We start from the raw sequence: 19,475 nt of genomic DNA, 5'->3' as shown, positions 1-19,475 counted from the left end.
GGGCTACAAGTTATATGGAACAAATGATACTAAATTCTAACACTGATGTCAACATTTTAAAAAACAACAAGCATTTTTATAAACATCACTGACCATAAATTAACCTTACCTTTTTATCTTCTTTCACTTTGTGGGTTTTCTTCTTTATCTTCTTATCATCTAACTCCTGGTCAGAAGTGATTGCAGGATTATCAATGCCACCTTTCCAAGTTTCAACAGGAGAAAGAAGTGGATCTTCTTCACTTCCACGATGTCTTCCTTTTCTTTTTGTTTTAGAAGTGGTGAAAGCCTCATCATCACTTGCATCTGAATGTGTTCTTCTATAGTATGACTTGGCTTTACTAAACAAGGTTTTAGATTTATATTTGTATTTTGAAGGCCTCCGTTCCCCATGACTTTTTGAGGTTCTATCAGAAAACCCATTTTCTTCATCTCCTTGAGTGTTATTTACAAATGAGTTTCGAATTTTAATACGATTTTGACTATCATCTGGGACAACATAAATCTCATCAGAATAGCCCTTCTGTTTGAAAATTGTATCAATGGGTTCCGCATAGTTATCTGAAGGATCCATGTCTTCAGGATGTGCCAAAGGCACCCGGGAAGTCTGCTTTCTTGGGTTTTTACCAATACCAGCTTCAATTGTTTTTAAAAGGTTTGGATCCAGTTTTTTCACATTTGTCTTAGGTACAACTGGTTTAGGTTTAATAGGTGGAGGCACTTTATGGTTGCGTTCATGGTCATGACAGTTTGGGGTACTATGAATAGGATATTCATTTCCTTCCAAATCTAATTTATATCTGGAACGGTCACTAGGTGTTGGAAGCAACTGTACATCATCCCCAATTGGACTATAAGGAGGTGGTGCTTCTGTGTCATCATCTGAATCAGGGTAGTTGTTATAGGGAAAACAATCTCTGGGAGATGGTAGAAAAACATCTTCACTTTGATGGGTTGAATCCCTTGTATTATCAGACAAGTAAGAATTTTCTATCATGTTTTTTTTCTCTAGAACATCACTAAAAAACAAAGTAAAGACCTCAGTTTGCCTATGATACTGAGATAAAGAATACAATGCTGTAAATTTAGCAGTGATCTCAGTTGCAATGTGTTCTCCTTCAGTCATTAACTCTTTGATAGCCTCATTTTCAAAAAAATCTGCTTGGCTGTCAGTAACTGCCACCAGCTGTACAGGAATGGTGTCTTGAACTTCTGATAGAAATGCTCGAAGCATTCCCATTGATGCTTTCCGTTTTGCAGAGTAAACTAATATATACCCATGAACTAGTTCATCTTTTCTTACTCCAATTGAAGAGTGGTATGATAATATTGTGATCTGTATTCGTCTCCTTTTTTCACCAATGATTTTATCAAGCATTAGGGAATTATTCTGTCCAGCTTGAGCAGCACTGCAAGAATGAGAATCAAGGAAGGGTGAAAGAATAAGATCCACACTAAATGGATCTCCACACATGGCACACATGACAATTCTCAAGTCAGCTTCTGCTATGTCCTTATTGGCAGGAACCGGGCTCACCACATCCAAATTGTGTTTAACTGATTCCAATACTCCTCTTAGAGCTTGCTTTATTTGAGTTTCATTAAATTTACGAGGATATGTCCCAGTAGGTACATCTACAAAAGGACATTGTAACTTGTTTGCCAACTGCTGCCCTTGGTGCCTGAGAATTGGTAGATTCTTACTAACAGAATCTCTCTGATTAGCCAAAATTAATGTAAATGGAAGATTAGCCATGTATTTATCTTTTCTGATCTGAGAAGCTTCAGTTCTTATTTTCCCAATAAATTCCCCAATAAAACTCAATGACTCAATGGAATTAAACACACAGAAGCACCCATGTGGTTTAAAGGCGGCAGTCCATAATTGACTCAAAAAGTAAGGCGATTTGGCATCAACCGGCCGAAGATCAAGTTCATAAATTTTTCCATCTAAGGCATACTCGTCATCAGTGGATTGTGTCCTTATCTCATTTGCTAGTTCTTGGGCAAGGCCATCCTTCCCTAAAATGAAAAGGTTAACTTTATCTATATTGGTACTATCATGATATAATCTTAAGCGGCCACGATCCAACTGTAAAAGACTACTAGCAAGTAACTGCTCCACTTTAATGTCAGTACAATTTTGGCCACTAAGACATGTTTCTTTAGTGGGATGATAAACAAATCCTATATGCTTAAGTAGAAGAGATTCTCTATCAGGTGCAAGTTTCTGTAAAGCTTTATATCTAGGTTCTTCACTCAGAACTGTATGAATTTCACTCATTTTATCTGAACTAGGTGTTGCATTAAGATCTAAATCATAAAAAAGTTCGGAATGCTCAAAAAGCATTTCTTGAAACTCTTCTTTGGCTTTTTCAACTATTTCTCGCTGATGCCTACCATATACCTCTTTGCTATCAGCTTCAGTGATATATTTGAAGGCTTCATCCTCCATAACAAAGCACATAACTTCCTCCCACGGCTGCCCAGGTGAAATGAACTGAATTTTTTCCAAAGTCTTTTTGAATTTTTCCTTCATTTCTACCCTCCTCTTCTCAGATATAAGATGTTGTACATGGTTCTGATAGACTTTTTCAGCTTCTAAAGTGCTCAGGAGGTCAAATGGAATCCGCCTATCATTAATTTTGTCTATATGGTCAGTTTCATCCCAAGGTGTTTTTTCTAGCACCACAAAACATAACTGGAAATCTGCTCTCTTTTCCATTAACTTCAAAGCTTCTGACCAATTCAAATGTTCAATCTCTTCTAGATTTGGCAAAAGAGTATTAAAAGCTCTTGGTAAAGTATTTATATACTCTTCTCTCCTTTTTCTTATATGTTCCTGTTTAAGTTGTTCTATATGTTTAGAGAATGTATTTCTGGCCTTTCTTGTTCCCTCTAAGTTGATGTATTCTTCGTAATCGGGATGATTTTTTAATTTATTACTAACAGTTTTCCAAGTTGCATGATAATCTCTCACAGTCTGTACAAGTTTTTCAAACTTATCTGTTGCTGTGACAACAAGTTGTCTCTGTGTTTTATAAGCATCCAAATAGGGAATAATTTTAGGCTTGCTACGAGTTTTATCCAACATTTGTACCAGTGCAGTGAAACATGTTTCAATGTTGACATTAAATCGTGCTGATGTTTCCACTACAAGAAGATTCTTTTTGTTTGAAGCAAATGCCTGAACTTCTCTAAGATAATGATCCACACATTCATCACATTTAGTTGCCGCTATTATTACAGGTTTTTTTGATTTTGATAACTGGACAAAAAGGTTATTCACAAATTTAAGTTGATCATCAAACTTCCTATTGCATCCCTGACTTACGTCAATGCATAATAAAAATCCATCTACATTGAGCTTCCCTTCAGGCATCTGCTTCTGTTCAAAGTCTTGTTCTAAACCTAGTTGATCAGTGCAAATGTACATTAGTTTTTCTGCTGACTGCAGTTTAGATGCAGCTGCACGTTTTATATATGGTTGCAAATTCGTACTCCGATGAGGCAAGAAAGTCTGGTCATCAATGAACTCTGTTTGTTCAATGACATGAATTTTGCATTCTACTCCATCTTCACCATTTTGTGTTATGTCACCCCAGTACAAAAAGTGATCATTGTTTACTACTCGTCCTCCAAAGTCAATGGTGCTAAGCACAGAAGTATGCTCTGGATAATATTCATCTGCTTTTGAGCGTACAAATCTATTGCACAAACAAGACTTTCCAACACCACAGTTACCTTTGTCTTTTTCAGTCCCAGAGAGTCCAACTACACTGATAGTATAGGACGGGGGACGAGGCTCTTTGTTTTTTGCCATCATAACTCTCTTCTCTTGTCTCTACATTCATAAAGGTAACTAGATACGCTTCTCATTCTGAAAACAAAATCATCTCAAAATACAGATCCCAAATTTCAGAACTGTATTTGGTTCTTTGTATTTCCCTCATTTCTGTGCAGAAACATCTTCAAGATCATAGGGATCATCTTCCTAGAAAGAGGGGAAAAAAGAACAAATCATAATCGCAAATTACATACACTGAATTACAAAGAAAGATGTTTTCAACAAAGCACCATGCAAGTTAATAATGATATGTATATTTTAAGACATAACTACATGAACAGTTTATGATTTACTGTTATAAATACAAGATGACCTCAAAATGTAAGACAAACCTAAAAAATACAAAATCTAATGTAATATCTCACAAACCTTAAAATAAACCTCTATTAAACCAAATGTGCATTTTGCTTCTAATTACCCCTTCCTATGAGTTTGAAGAAACAGCTAGTCCTTTCTACTCCCTTAATTTTCCTGCCTTCTGTCACTGGAGGCTATGCTGGTGATAACTAAAATGTATTAGTTGCCTTGCAACTCTCTCACAACTTAAAAATACAAAACAACCTGCTTCTTCTATTACCTGCTATTTCTATTTGAGGGTTCCTCAAAACATATTCCTTAAAACAGAATTTCGTTAAAACTTGACAAGATTTTACAACATAAAAATTTTTTAAATAAATTTCACCAGTCTTGTTTTTAAAATCTATCAAATGTTACGCCTCAAAACAAAAACATTTAAATACTTAAACAGAGAAAACAGAAATAAGTGAACAGTTAATATGACTAATGACAGCATTTACATGGATCACTGCCTCTTAAACTCTCTAAGGACCAAATTTTATTTCAAACCTACAAGACCAATTGCAAAATATAATGAAATTTATTTTTACATCCAAGCCTTGATTTTTTAATTAGATTCAAGAAACATAAAATTGCCAAACTGTTCCTGAATGCTCTTAATTTCTGGATATATTTCCTCTCAAAATAGTTACAAAGGACACAAGAACCACATTTTGAGTAGCACCAAGCTAAATAATTTTAAAATGATTTACCTGAGTCAATCTTTTAGAAATATTTGATATACCAGCAACACAAAATAACTTTTAAGAATTGCATAAAATTTAATTTTGATTATTTATTTTCATGTAAGCAATAAATAAGTCATTTAAAAAAAGTTTTTAGAGATTCTTCACATTCTTTTGAGGCCAAATTAAAAGCACTACATCATTTCTACCACCTCCAAATTTCATAATATGGGAAACAAATCTCTAGAAATGTACATTAGTACATATGAAAAGTATCTTCAATCCAAATAAAATAAGGAACAAAAAAATCTAAGATAAGTAAGAAGGGACTACTTCCTCCCCTCTCCCACAAATAACTGCTGGTCCACTGACTTGTTTCAAGCAAGTATCTGTTTCAACTACATCAAATATGTTATACTAATGGTAAAGATAGGCTGTTCTTAATTTAAAATCTTGACTAGTATTTCCAGTAAAATTATAATACATTTTTTAAATAAAATTTCAGATTTATTCTCATATTTTAGAAGTTTATTCCATCAACATCAACTAAATATTAACTTTAATAGCCATCTGACAGTCAAACAAAAACATATATTAGGTTCACTTTTGCCATACATATTACTATATTGAAGCAGAAATACAAGGATGTAAAAACCATGTGTAAACAGAACTAATTTCAAAATCCGATTCCCATCATTTCCTAGCTAAGCCCTAAACCTCTTAAGACATAGTTCCCTCATCTATAAAATAGAGCTTTTTCTATAAATCATTTTTTAAAATGTGAAGTGCCTAGTGAAGGGCTTAACAAATATTAGTTCCAGTTCTTTATTTGATTCTTGGAACCATGGAAAGCTGTTGAAGATTTACGAAAAATAATGTGATGAGACTTGTGACGTACAAACATTTATGTGGCAGCAGTGTATATATGCAGTAAAGGAAACTAGGGCAGTCATATCCAATCCTATTAACTTTTTTTTAATTAAGCAAAATTTTTATAATCTGGCCAAATTGAAAATTTGTACACAGCATCAAATTTAACATTCTTCGCCTAAACTGTGTAAAAGATAAAGTTAATACTTTATTTATAGATATTTACAGAGAACAAAACACAGTACATTAACTGGACAACAAAGTTATATACAGAGTGATAGAAAGGGAACTTAGTACATGAAAATAGCACAATGATTCCATAGCTAACAATTATGGAAAACATTGAAAACACAAGAGAATACAAGATCTATTCTTTTTTATTAAAGCAAAATCTGCAGACGATATGCTTTAAAAGGTACATTGAAAGAACATTTATCTGGTATTACCGTGGGGAATTTTTACAGTACAGTAAAAACACTTCAGTTACATAATGAAATATAACTCTTTATTAAATAAACATCTATTCTGAAAACTAAGAGCAATTCAAAGATGTGTAAAAGTAAAACTGTCCCTTGTTTTCCAGTTTAAGAAATACGGACTGGTTAACAGAAGAGTAACGATACGATATAGTGAGGACTTGAGAATCGTACAAAATTTTCAATTACAAACCTAATCCTTACCCTAACAACCACATCTTTATTAATTTCTTATATATGCTTATACACATAATGTAGTTCTGAATCCTATTATTCATTAAGACTCACTTCTGCTCTTCAACAGCATAAACCCCAAAATACTGAGATGTGCTCTATATAAGATAAAAAGGTAGAGTAGAAATGAAAACACTCTACCATAAAATACATTTTTTAAGTTTCAGAAAGAAAAGGGTCTTAAATGAAGAGTGGAGGCATAAAGTCATCACCTTTTCAGTGCCATTGGGTCACTGAAAACTGTAAGGGTTTTTATTTGAGTGAAATAAAACTGGAATGAGGTTAAAATACTAAGGCTTCAACACATCCTATTTGACAGTGGCAGTTTGAATCTTAAATGTTAAAGTTCAAATTAAAAATAAGGTGGTTTCACATGACTTTTATGGTTTCCACAACAATTAACAGTAAAATGCCCATTAGATACAGGGAGGAACATTCTTATCCTTCTAACAAGGCTGTTAGGCAGACTACCCGCTGGTATTTTGAAATCAACTCCAGAGCTTACGTCATGAGTCACTATACAGTGATTTTCAAACTGTGACAGAAAAATTCTTCCACCTAGAGGTGGGAAGGGTACTGGAAGAGTCCTTCCAACTCTCACCAGAGGAGTGTCTTCCTTATCTGATTTATAGCTTTATTTAACTCAGGAGGCTTTGGTTTGGGGAAGCGGGGGACAGGGGGTGGGGGAAAGGAGAGTTTCAAATTTAAAAAAGTTTGAGAAGGCCCAGAATAGGGGGGAAAAATTGTTGTCACCTAACCCTCAAAACGATTTGGCTATTTGTTTGGATGACTATGGTATTACCACCTCAAGGGACAAAAGATCTCATGTGAAGTTGGCTGTGGTTTTAAGGGAATTTCATTTCAAACACCAGGATAGTTTATATATACATGAATTATCCATTGGCCCCTAACATCCAGATCAAAACTGTCCTCTATTAACCAAGGAATTTTTTTTTTCAGTGCTAAGAACAACAACAACAAAAAATCATCATTTTTTTCATGTTCTCACTAATAAACTAATGGCCAATGTCTTCAATCGTTAAGTAGGCTGTTTAATTTAAAAATTCCTTTCAAATAGGCTTAATATCTACGTCAATCATGCACATCTTTTCTATTTTTGACCTAAGCTTACTTTTACGTAACTTGTTCATATAATATCCAGCACCGTATTTATTTTTACTGATGAAGAAACCAAGATAAAAGTAGCAATAACTTACTAGAAATTATAAGGTTAGGAAAAAAAAAATCTCTTCATGCCTAATCTTTACCTTGTTAAGCAATAGTGCTACTTTTAAGTCTGCAATGCAGTCTCTCACTCTGCCTTTAAGATTATCTTATACACTAATATTTCAATGAAATAGTTAAGTATCCTTACAGAAATTAAAATTGTGTCAAAATGAAACTATCTTCACAACTAAGTTTCCTAAGATATTTTACTAGACCATTTCAACACTGCATCCTCCTTTGCAAATCAAGAAAAAAAAAAGTTCTACAAGGAACCTAAAAAATATATACTATCAGTAAACCAGAACAAATTAAAACTTGTACCTTTTCACAAAACTGATGCATTAATAAAAGGTATATATTTAAAAATATTTTAGGTTTTTAAATTATTACACCATGCCAGGAAATTCCTAATGGTCCTATCTTCAAAATATATCCATAACTTTTCAGTTTTTTTCTACTTTTACTGTTCTCCCTCATCAATATCTCTGTCCCAAGATTGCACCAAAATCTTCTAAACTAACTCCTATGCTTCACTCCTGCTCCCTTTTCCCAGTCTATTCATATCAGAGCGGCCAGAGTATTCCTTTTAAAACATAAATCAAAGCTTCCCATTTTTTTGTTTAAAACTCTAGAATACTGCTAAAAGTACAAGGCAAGTCCTTTCAATGGCCTACTACAACATCTTCTCCAACCCTCTCTCACCTCTCTGGCCTACCCTTATACTATTCTCTCCCCTTCTCATTCTGCTTCAATCACACTGGGGAAAACATGCTAAGACATGTTCTTGCCTTTTTACTTAACTTTTCACAATAACCCCGGAGACCCCCATTGCTAACTCTTTACTCTCCTAACTTACTACACATCTTATTTATGTTATTAACTCTATCTGTCTCTGCATCCCACTCTTAATAAAAGAGCCACAAGGCACAAATCTTTATTTCACCAGCATATCAAAGCCTACAACAGTGCCTCCCACATAACAGCTACTAATTAATGCATGAATCCTAATTTAAATTCAAATATTTAGTGAAAAATGCAATCATCAGAATGAAAGCTAACTATAATGTATAATAATGCATTTAGCCAGCATAACACTCTAATTTTTATTTATGACATCTTAAAAAAATTTTTTTCAAAAGTCAAATTAACCCCAAATATAGTTAATTCAAAATTTTTGGCTGTTTAAAGACTTTTGTAAAATCACAAAATTTATTATAAGAAATTACATTTCTAAGACCTAATTACAAGGAAGAAACTTTGTAATTACATGCTCTATCTTCTTTAAATCAAATAAATATCCCTTATGTAAACAAGTATTCAAAAGAAACAAGAACAAAGCCCAAAGATGATCATATATTCTACAGTCTTAGGCAAACTTGTCTAAATCAGTTTACGAATAAAAAAATCAACTGCACACTAAACAATGAATAATTTGTTCAACCCCAACAGAAAAAAAAAAAAAAAAAGATGAATAGAGTGTAATGCTAATGCATTACTTTTCTGTTTTTTGTTTTTGAGATAGGTCTCTTAACCTGTCATCTGGGCTGGATTGAAGTGGCAAGATCATAGCTCACTGCACCCTTGAACTCCTGGGCTCAGGTGATCCTCTCATCTCAGTCTCCTGACTAGTTAGGACTACAGGTATGCAACACCACTTCCACTAGTATTTTTAAAATTATTTTGTAGAGAGGGGTCACCTTATGTTCCCCAGGCTGGTCTCAAACTCCTAGGCTCAAGCAATCCTCTTCCATCAGCCTCCAAAGATATGGGAATTACAGGCGTGAGCCACCTCCCAGCCTACCTTTTCTTAATGTTGCTAATTCTGGAAAATTTATCAATGCTGTGAAAAGTGAGAAGAAATCAAAAAGTCACTGTGACACACGTAAAATAGCTAAGTAATTCAACAATACTTGTAGGAGAGTAAGTCATATTCCACAATCTTTTCTCTTTTTTAAAAAACAGGGTCTCATTCTGTTGCCCAGTTTGGAGTGTAGTAGTGGGATCACAGCTTAATGCAGCCTCAAACACCTGGGCTCAAACGATCCACCTTCCTCAGCCTTCTAAGCGGCTGGGACTACAGACGTGCACCACCACACATAGCTAGTTTTTAAATTTGTTGTAGAGATGAGAGTCTCACTATGTTGTGGTGTCAAAGTCCTGAACTCAAAATAATACTTCATCTTTGAACCAAAGTTTATACCACAAAGCACACAATCTTTATGCTGAAATGAGCCCTAAAAAGTCATTATTCCTATGAATTGGCCTTGAAACAAGACTACAATCAGGCAAATGAAGAGAGAACCTACGAAAAATTTGAACACTTTAGTGACTAAATAACCTAGAAGCACTGGGATTTTGTTTGGGAATTGTATCTCCAGCAACAGTGCCTGACACACAGTGAGTGCTCAGTAAATATTTGATGAATAAATGAATCAATCTCCAGACTCAGAATACTCAGCTTCTAAACCACTAGGTAATCCTGAAGTCACATTTGTAAACACAATTAACAAAAATCACGTATTTCTTTGGGCCCATTACGTCTAGTACAGCAAAACAGACGTAAAAAGTCCAGTTTTTTTCCCCAAGATTATAATGTGATCATTAACACACATGACGGGTATATAAACAGTACACCTAAAGGTTTGAATGAAGTGCTGCCAAGCAGACAGTACTCTGGGACTCCGCAAATCCACGCAGCGAACATAATTGTACTTTTACCCATTCTTATCTTCTAATAATTCAATTTGTTTTAAAAAAAACTTCACTGCTGAAAATACGTGAAAAACCAGTGACCAAAACTTCTCCCAAACACATGAACTGCCTACCCTATTATTTAATCTACACTCATCTCCGATAGCGCATTATGTCCCAGAGGACTTGGTGTGCAAGTCATTCTAAATTCTTTCATTTCTGTATGGAAAATAGAAGGACCAAAGGTCATGTTCATCAACCTAGGTAAACAACCCATAACTATTCATTTGCTGTACTTAGCTACTATCAGCTTAACTTTGTTAGATATTTTGAAGGTATAAAAGTACACATAGGGAAGTCTGCCAACCAAAAGTATGGCTTGGTAGTTCACCTCCCTTCCAGTGCCTGGGTCCTTTTCTCTACACCTTGGAAAACCGTGAAGGGCGTAATTTGATATTCAATATTATAATGCTATATAGTAGATGAACCATCATTTTCATTACACAAACTTTAGGAAAGCCTTAATTTTTAAAATAATGAGAGCACCTGACTGAGTAAGAATCTCAGCAAGAGGTATAAGCTTTAAAAAGAAAGCACAGATTAAGATTTTTTTTTAAAAGACTGAAAAGCACTTTCCATACTATATTCTTAAGAAACTTTATAGTACTATAACTGAGGAGATAAAGGCAATGTGCTATACCATGGTACTGATAAATGCAACAGGGCTATACCATGGTACTGATAAACGCAACAGCAATTCAAAGAAATGAAAGTACAAGTTGAAATAAATCAGAATTTGGAAAGCCTTTTCTGTAAAGGGCCAGGCAGTAAATATTTTAGGCTTTGCATGCTGCACAGTATCTGCCACACTACTCAACTCTGCTGTCATACTGCAAAAGCAGTCACAGACTATACTTCAATGAATGATCATGATTATGTTACAGTAAAACTTTATTTAGGAAAATTTGAATTTCATATAATTTTCACATATCACAAAGTATTATTCTTTTAATTCCCTACCTCCAACCATTTCAAAATGCAGAAAGTTATTTTACAAAAATAGACAGCAGGCAAGATTTGGCCCAGATGCCATAGTTTGCAGACCCCTGAAACAGATAAATGGTTTCAATAAAGAGGGAGGATTTGAATGAACCTTAAAAAACAGACTAGATTTAGATTGTAAAGAAGTCTCTCCAGGTATAGGATTATGGTAGAATGGTCGAGCATAGCAGCCATGTTGGAAACAAACACTGTTTTGAACATATAAGCTATGACTTAGGTCTAAAGGGAAAATAAGAGTTAGACTTTGTCATAAGCAATAGAGAAGCCACTACAGATTAGTCCAGAAGAGGAATATAATATTGGGCACAAAGGCCAAAAGACAGACAAATACTGCAGGCTAAAAGCACCTGAACTATCACAGAATTTAAAAATGCAATCCAGCAGGGCACAGTGGCTCATGGCTGTAATCCCAGCACTTCGGGAGGCTGAGGCAGGCGGATCACTTGAGGTAACAAGTTTGAGACCGGCCCTGCCAACATGGTGAAACGCCATCTCTACTAAAAATACAAATATTAACCGGGCATGATGGCACACACCTGTAATCCCAACTACTCAGGAGGCTGAGAGAGAAGAATCGCTTGAACCCAGAAGGCGGAGGTTGCAGTGAGCCAAGATCATGCCACTGCACTCTAGCCTGTGCGACAGAGCAAGATGCCATCTCAAAAAAATAAAGAAATAAAAATAAATAAAAGAGCAATAAAAGACAAAGAGAGCTTGGTAACTGGCTACTGGACATAAGAAATAAAAGACAACACATTAAGCCAGTGTTTCTTAATGAAAAAAAATCAGTTTTAGCAACAGATGGTGGTTCATCTGACTTTCGAGTGTTACAGGTGTTATTTCCAAAGACAAATGAAACTTCAGTAATGAAACAATGCAAAGTCAGGATTAGTAACATAAATTTCAGCATCATAAACTTCAGAAAATTACCTATGAGACCATTTGGTAAATATTCTTATTTTCTAAAGAAAAGAATTAGATACTTGGTTAATACAGAAGAGTAGAAATCCAGATCTTAAATTCTCTGGATCAGGGGTCCCCAACCCCACACTGGTACCTATCTGTGGCCTGTTAGGAACCAGGCCACATAGCAGGAGGTGAGAGGTGGGCTGGAACGGGAGAATTAGGGCCTGAGCTCTGCCTCCACAGCAGCAACAGATTTTCAGAGGAGCCAAAACTGTAGGTTCTTTGCTCCCTTTGAGAACCTAATTAATGCCTGATGATCTGAAGTGGAACAGTTTCATCCCAAAACCACACCCCTACTTCCATGAAAAAACTGTCTTCCACAAAACCAGCCCCTGGTACCAAATAGGTTGGGGATCGCTGCTCTAGATTATAGTGATGTTATTTTTTTTAATAGTTATCTAAAAAAAAAAGACGTATCACTATGGCTCTGAAAAGGTAAGTATAAAAAGAATCACACAATTCTGAATCAGTAAAAGAAAATGATCAACAAGAAGAAAATGAACAAATCATGCCATATCAGAAGCCAAGGTAAGAGTTTTTCCAAGGCTGTTTGACAAGCCAAATACAGTAACTAGACAAACTTATGCCAGTATTACATGTTTATTTCCACATCACCCCTTCTATCACTCTTGCATTAATACCTTCCCCAAATCTTTCACTCTGGCTCATAAGGCACAAAACTGATGCTCTTACATTTTTATCTTATGTTTTCTCCCCACCTGTTAATCCGTCCTCTACTTACCTGTGCTTTTAATCCACACTGTCATTAATTTTCCTAAATGTTTTTTTTTTCCTTCACTATCCCAATTGTATGCTACTTCCAGGTAATACTTCCTTTAGCTAAATTCCTTTATACTAACTTTTAAATCAGTATATATAGCTCAGATTCTTTTTTTTTTTTTTTTTTTTTTTTTTTTGAGACGGAGTTTCACTCTTGTTACCCAGGCTGGAGTGCAATGGCGCGATCTTGGCTCACCGCAACCTCCGCCTCCTGGGTTCAGGCAATTCTCCTGCCTCAGCCTCCTGAGTAGCTGGGATTACAGGCACGTGCCACCATGCCCAGCTAATTTTTTGTATTTTTAGTAGAGACGGGGTTTCACCATGTTGACCAGGATGGTCTCGATCTCTCGACCTCGTGATCCACCCGCCTCGGCCTCCCAAAGTGCTGGGATTACAGGCTTGAGCCACCGCGCCCGGCCAGCTCAGATTCTTAAAGTGTCATGCTTGCAGTCTCTCCACAGAAGTTATAAGATCTTTCAAGGGGGCAATAATTTACACTTTTTATATCACTCACAGTGCCTAGCTGCTCAATAAAATACTGGTCAGGGATAATAGGCTAAATCTAATCTAACATTAGAAAAATGAATATCCATTTTTACCATTAACTCTTCATGATGAAAAGCTTGAGACTCGCTTAAGCAAGTGACATAATAGTCATATTTTAACCATGAAATTACAAAGTTATGCTCTTTTTCCCAAGTAGTAATTCTAAGAAGTAAAACATACATATATGACTAAACATTAACAATCCGTTTCATTTCACTGCAAAGCTAAAGTATTGTAGACAGCTTCCAAAACACAGCAAAAAAAAAAAAAAAAAGATGATCTTTTTTGGTCTCTCTTACATTTAAATTCCTACTTGCAGTTAAAAGTCAAATTAAAATGTTTCTTCTGTGAAAGATTCCCAGAGGTCCAGAGAAAAACAGGCATTCTCTTTTTCTGCACGTCTTTGTACTTTTTAACTATTTACTCCTTTGTACAGCTTGAGCTATTATATCTATCTATGATTTATCTTGGTATTTCCAGGGCTAGGCACATAGTATGTGCTAAATAAAGGTAATCTTAACTAACGAATAACAAAGTAGAGACTTAAAAAAATTTTAATGCAGATGAAATTTTTTAAAAAGAGGACTTTTTTTTTTTTAAGTTCAGGGGTCCATGTGCAGGTTTATTATAAAGGTAAACTCCTATCATGGATGTTTGTTGTCACCCAGGTATTAAGCCTAGTACCCATTAGTTATTTTTAGAATTCTTATACTTAAATACAATACATACAATACATAAAAATAGAAGCTGTCCTGGTTTGGGAGGGTGGGTTATCATAGCAAGTCTCAAGGCATCTAGGAAAAAAAACTATAGGAATCCAAGGAGCAGAGTTTGAAAACCAATTAAAATTCATACTTAAAATTTTTAGCATAGAAGTATCTCTCTTAATTTCTAACACAGTTTTTCCTACTTCAACAAAATGATCGACAATAGTCTGCACTTAAGAGCTTGATTACTCAAATTACTGAATGATGAATCACTTTATTGATGTTTCTTCACAGTTCTCTTAGAAATTAAATTCCTTTGGGGTACTTGAAATATATATTACAAATATATTTTAGGAACACATCGTTAGAACACTACAATGCTTCTTCAGTCAACTATATTACTGCACACCTTCTTGGTAGGCAAAGAAAAAACTGTGGACTATACCCAAAGACATAGTTCTTAAAATAGTATCTATGGAAGCTACAGTTGTGACAAAACTTATTCTGTAACTACCAAGAAAATCTCTAATTATGCCATTTCATATTTAAGAAATGACCACTAAAAGGCAACACTCATCTTACATCCTGCTAATGTTGGAAAAGTTTAGTAAAGTCTTTATAAGACATAACTTTTTCTTCAATTAAAAAAGTAAGTTAGAAAACTTATTATAAGCTGTTATCACAACTTCAAATCCAAAACAGGAATGCAAATACATCCTTAAATAATCTTAACTTCAATATTAATTCCTTAAATAATCTTAACTACAGTCTCTAAAAAAATGACTGTACTAATATGCTTTTCAAACACAAGAAAGGGAGACGATTTTCAAAACATTTAGGATAAGTATCAGGTGACAGAATTAAGGTAATTTTGCAACGCATTTTAAAAATGGATAAAGTTGTTTAAATGAGGGACACTACAAAACTGACAAAGGTAACAGAATTCTGCCACAATTCTTACATCAAAGTGTAACCCACCTCACTCCCCAGTGCTCTTAATAATTAATGTACAAAGAATGACAAAATAAGACATGCTGATCTGAGTTTTAAAATGTAGCCTAAACAAGACAACCAAATCAATAGTTATTTAATCATCTGAACGGTCTAATTCTGTTTTAAGTCAATTAGATCAATAGTGCTATCTCTTGAAAGTTAAAAGCATAGGTATGCGCAGCCTTTCACTCCAGTGTGTTTAGTCATAAACCTGCTCCAGTGCCTTTGCAAGTTTTTGGTGACCCGCACTTACCATTCTTTTTGTACTATAGATAAAAGTAATGGAGGCCAATTATACAAAGGTTAGATGAAAGGAAAAAATGAGAAAGGAATTTAAAATGAAAGCAAAATCTTACTCAGGAAACTGTCTAGTAGGTTACCTACACGGTAAGCATGTTCATCTACAAACACTGAATAAGAATACTGTTTTATCGTATTACAGTACAAATAAACTGTAATTGACAGCAAAACGTTTCATTAACATATTTTTAAACCAAACATTATTCCAAATGTCTAATCATTGCATCTAGATAAAATTTTTGTTAGGAGAACCATTTTAAATGGAAATGTAGAGCAATCTCCCATGAAGTGAACGAGATCTTTCATGCGGATAACCACCACCTAACATTCTGTTCTAACTGAATACTGGTTCTGGATTTAAGTGGAACTGACAAACCCGCCCTCCCCTGCACTCCCACCCCCCGCCCACACACACCTGTAGAAGGCAACATAAGCAAATACAATACTACTAACTACAGAGAAGCATTTTACTGTTTCACACTTGAACATTAAAAAAAAAATTCCGTTTCCTACCCATCACAAAGGAAAAAGCAAAAGATCGATGAGAATTTAAACTTAAAATTGTGAGCACAAACCCATCTATATGCCTATCTTGCTCTGTCTCAAAATATTTATTCCCATTTATTAAGCAATGGTCAAAGCCGAATTTCTATCACATGGTAGAAGTATAACCGTCTACTCTACAACTTTCTCGGAATTTTACTAAACGTCCTAATAACAGTTTGCCCTTACTTCCGTGCACCTTTCAGCCTCAGCTACACCCCGAGCCTCCAGCTCACTTGCATTTCTAATAACGCTGTAGAGGGAGGGAGAGGGAGTATTTCTGTGTGGATAAGTGCGCGCGCGCTCCCGCGCGGCTCCCCACCCCCACCCCGATACTTTTCTTCAGTGGAAAGAGAAGAAGAATCTGGACGTTATTCTAGCGAAAACTCAGTATCAAATCCTCAACCCAGTCGCAGTTAACCCACAGGACTCTGGGCTCCGGTTGCGCAGCCCAACTTCTCATATCTTACTCCAAGCTTCAAGAACAGATGGAAAATTGGTGAAGAGAACCCAGGGAGGAGTCGGGGAGACGAGGGAAAGTGAAAGGGCCGATCCTCCTAAAAGGCGTTTAAGTTTGCAACCGAGACTGTGTTTCCGCGAATCTGCACCCGCCCCTTGTCCCCCCTTCCAGGTGGAACTCGTTAACAGCAGCAACCCGGCCAACTGACACCGCCACCTCCCTTCCCCACGGACCACTCGAGACCCGGGCAAGTGAGGGCGGCGGGCGAGAGCGGACGCCTGGCGGGGCCGGCCATCCGAGGCCAGCACTAGGCCTTTGCCGACCCCGGCCCCGTCACCTGTGGAGAAAGCACCCCTCCCCCGGCCTCTCTGCCCTTCACGCCGACCGTATCCCTAACGCGGCAGCTGCTGCCCGCCTGGCCTGCGAAAACCTAGCGCGGCGCCAGGCTCCCCTCGGCGGCCGCGGGGCCCCAGCCCCTTCAACTGGTTACAACCGGCGGCGGCGACTGAGCGGGGCAGCTAGAGGCGGGAGGGTCCCCGTCCGGGAGGGGGCGGGCAGGCTCGGAGGAGCGGGGGCCTCAAGGTCCTACCTAACAACGTCGGTCTCCTCCGTCTCCTCCTCAACGGCAGCGGCCCCGGCGGTGGCGGCGGCAGCGACATTCCTGGGGAGCGCTCCCGCCGCCGCCACCTCCTCCTCCACTCTCTGCTCGCCTCTCTTCCCCGGCGCGCTCACCGAACCGCGCGTCCCTTCAGCCACCTCCCCCCGCCCTCCCCGACACACACGCCCCGAAACCCTGAGCCCCACGGCTCCAGCAGCCTGCTCACCCACCCTCCCTCCCTCCCCGCCACCAGCGGCGGCCCCGTCCCTCCCCCCTTCCCCAGCGCCCGCCGCCGCGCCGGGCTCAGTAATGGCGGCCACTCGGGCTCCCTCGCGCTGACGGATTTCTCTCCCTCTCTCCCGAACTTTACCTCAGCATCTCTCCCGGCGCGCGCAGCCACACACCCGACCGGGGGCGGAGCGGCGGCGCAGCCTGGACGGGACGCGCGCGCGCGCGCGCGCACCCGCGTCGCCCGCCCCACAATCCTCCGCCCCCGCCCCCTCACCTCGCGACGCCTCCCGCGCCGCGCGCCCGGCACGGCCCGCCCCTGCCCTCGTCTCCCGGGAGCCTGGGAAGGCGCAAGCGATCCCGCCGGAGGGAGGGGAGCGAGCGCGCGAGGCCGCGTCCTCGCTCGCGTCCCCGCTCCCTCCTCCCCTCCGTGTCCCCCTCCTCCCCTCCGCTCCCCCATTGGCTTCTGCCCCTCCCCCTTCTTCCTCCGCCTCTCCCACCCATTGGTTCCCTCTCCTACTCCATTCCTTCTCACCTTTTCCCTTTTACCCATTGGCGTGAGTATTTTTCCTCAGCTTCCCTCTTTCTCCGTATTCCGCTCCTCTTCAGTGCCATCCTCCCGGCTTTGAAAGCTGCTGCCGTGCTGCCCGGAGCGCCGCCGTCCCTGAACCTCGTCTGCTTTCTCCCTTCCTTCTGTTCCGGTTTCTGGTGGTAATTGAGAGCAAGCCACTGTACTGCAAAGGAACCTGATATTGTGCTAGCCGTTCCAAACTGGGCAGGGGCACCGAATGCTTCTCGATAAATCCCCTTGTAGTCTCTGAGCATTAGAGAATGCAAAGGAAGAAAACAAGCGCCCAAGCTTGTTCGCAGGGACACGTTCGCTTGTCTGCGCCTGTGTGCAGCCAGTTTTCTGGCTGAGGATCGCTCACCAACTACAGACATCACCCGCCCAGGACCTGGTGCCACACTCACCCAGAAGACGAAACTCCACGGGAACGAGGAGTCCATTTCTCTGTCGGCGCGGCACGGGGATGCAGGCCCCTGATTCACTAGGTTCTGTGGAAGTGGACTGAGAAGCCAAGACGTGGAGCGAGAAGCCAAGACTTGGGGCGGGTTTCAGGGTGGCCCAGAAGAGCCCAACTTTAGGAACTGTCGGCCACCTGGTTTTTATTATACTGCCTTAAACATATTTACTTTTTTGAGACTTCTAGAAATTTCATAAATTTGGGGGTTGAGCACACTGGGCTTTGGGTGTGTTTCTCACGAGGACACTGACGCTGAATGGTACAGAGAGAAAGGACGGTGGAAACGGCTGCCTTTGCTTTTACCATTGAAGAAACTGAGGTCCTGTGACTTTCCCGAGGTCATCGGAATCTGCATTACACAGGAGACTTAAAATAGTTGCCAGCAGATAAGAGAATGAGCAAAACCACATCTATTCCAATTTGTTAGGTCTAAAAGAAAGTAATTGAGGGGGAATTCCTCTTTGGGGAAAGATTTATTTCCTGCATTGAGAATAGTTTATTGTCAGTTAAGTTAACATATAAAAAGTATTTTAAATTCAAGTTATTCTTTATGTCACATAAGGTACTGAAGTTAGCCAACGTTGCTTTTTAGTGTTATAATGATGCAGCTGCTGCCAACCAGAAGTACATTTACGGTCTGTTAGTAAAGAAAACAAAAACTGCCTGTTGGTAAAAATCTGTTAGAAAATATTTTTCAGTAAATCTGTCACAATATTCCAGCAGAAGTTCTGTTCATTTTTCCATCCTCCTGCCCCTCTTCATATTTCTCAAAGGTAAACTTAATAGATAAAGGCAAAAGAGACATTTCTAATTTTTCTATATGTCTCTTGCTCCCTAATTTCTAAAAGCCATGACTATAATCCCTTACTCAAGTCGCTTGCTTGAATCTGAATGCTGCCT

At 38.4% G+C, this 19,475-nt stretch overlaps 1 protein-coding gene across 2 annotated transcripts in view; it reads right to left on the bottom strand.

Annotated features, from left to right (window-relative positions):
- The window catches only part of ARHGAP5 (Rho GTPase activating protein 5), a 71,675-nt gene extending 53,913 nt beyond the window's left edge, over window positions 1-17,762 (bottom strand). Inside the window, exons 1-2 of one of the 2 annotated variants that reach the window (XM_039469069.2) lie at window positions 17,693-17,762; window positions 110-3,994 (exon numbers count right to left, since the gene is read on the bottom strand). In XM_039469069.2, coding sequence (XP_039325003.1) covers window positions 110-3,826 — 3,717 coding nt within the window. In that variant the 5' untranslated portion in view covers window positions 3,827-3,994; window positions 17,693-17,762. Of the gene's footprint in view, window positions 1-109; window positions 3,995-17,313; window positions 17,491-17,692 lie in introns of those variants that run through there. The other variant, XM_003924220.4, reaches the window with a different exon arrangement.
- Window positions 17,763-19,475: the final 1,713 nt, after the last annotated feature.

Source organism: Saimiri boliviensis, chromosome 2 (assembly GCF_048565385.1).
Source record: "Saimiri boliviensis isolate mSaiBol1 chromosome 2, mSaiBol1.pri, whole genome shotgun sequence".
In the NCBI taxonomy this organism is placed as follows: domain Eukaryota; kingdom Metazoa; phylum Chordata; class Mammalia; order Primates; family Cebidae; genus Saimiri; species Saimiri boliviensis.
The sequence above is the reverse complement of the archived record's forward strand: the minus strand, read 5'-3'. Positions and strand labels throughout refer to the sequence as shown.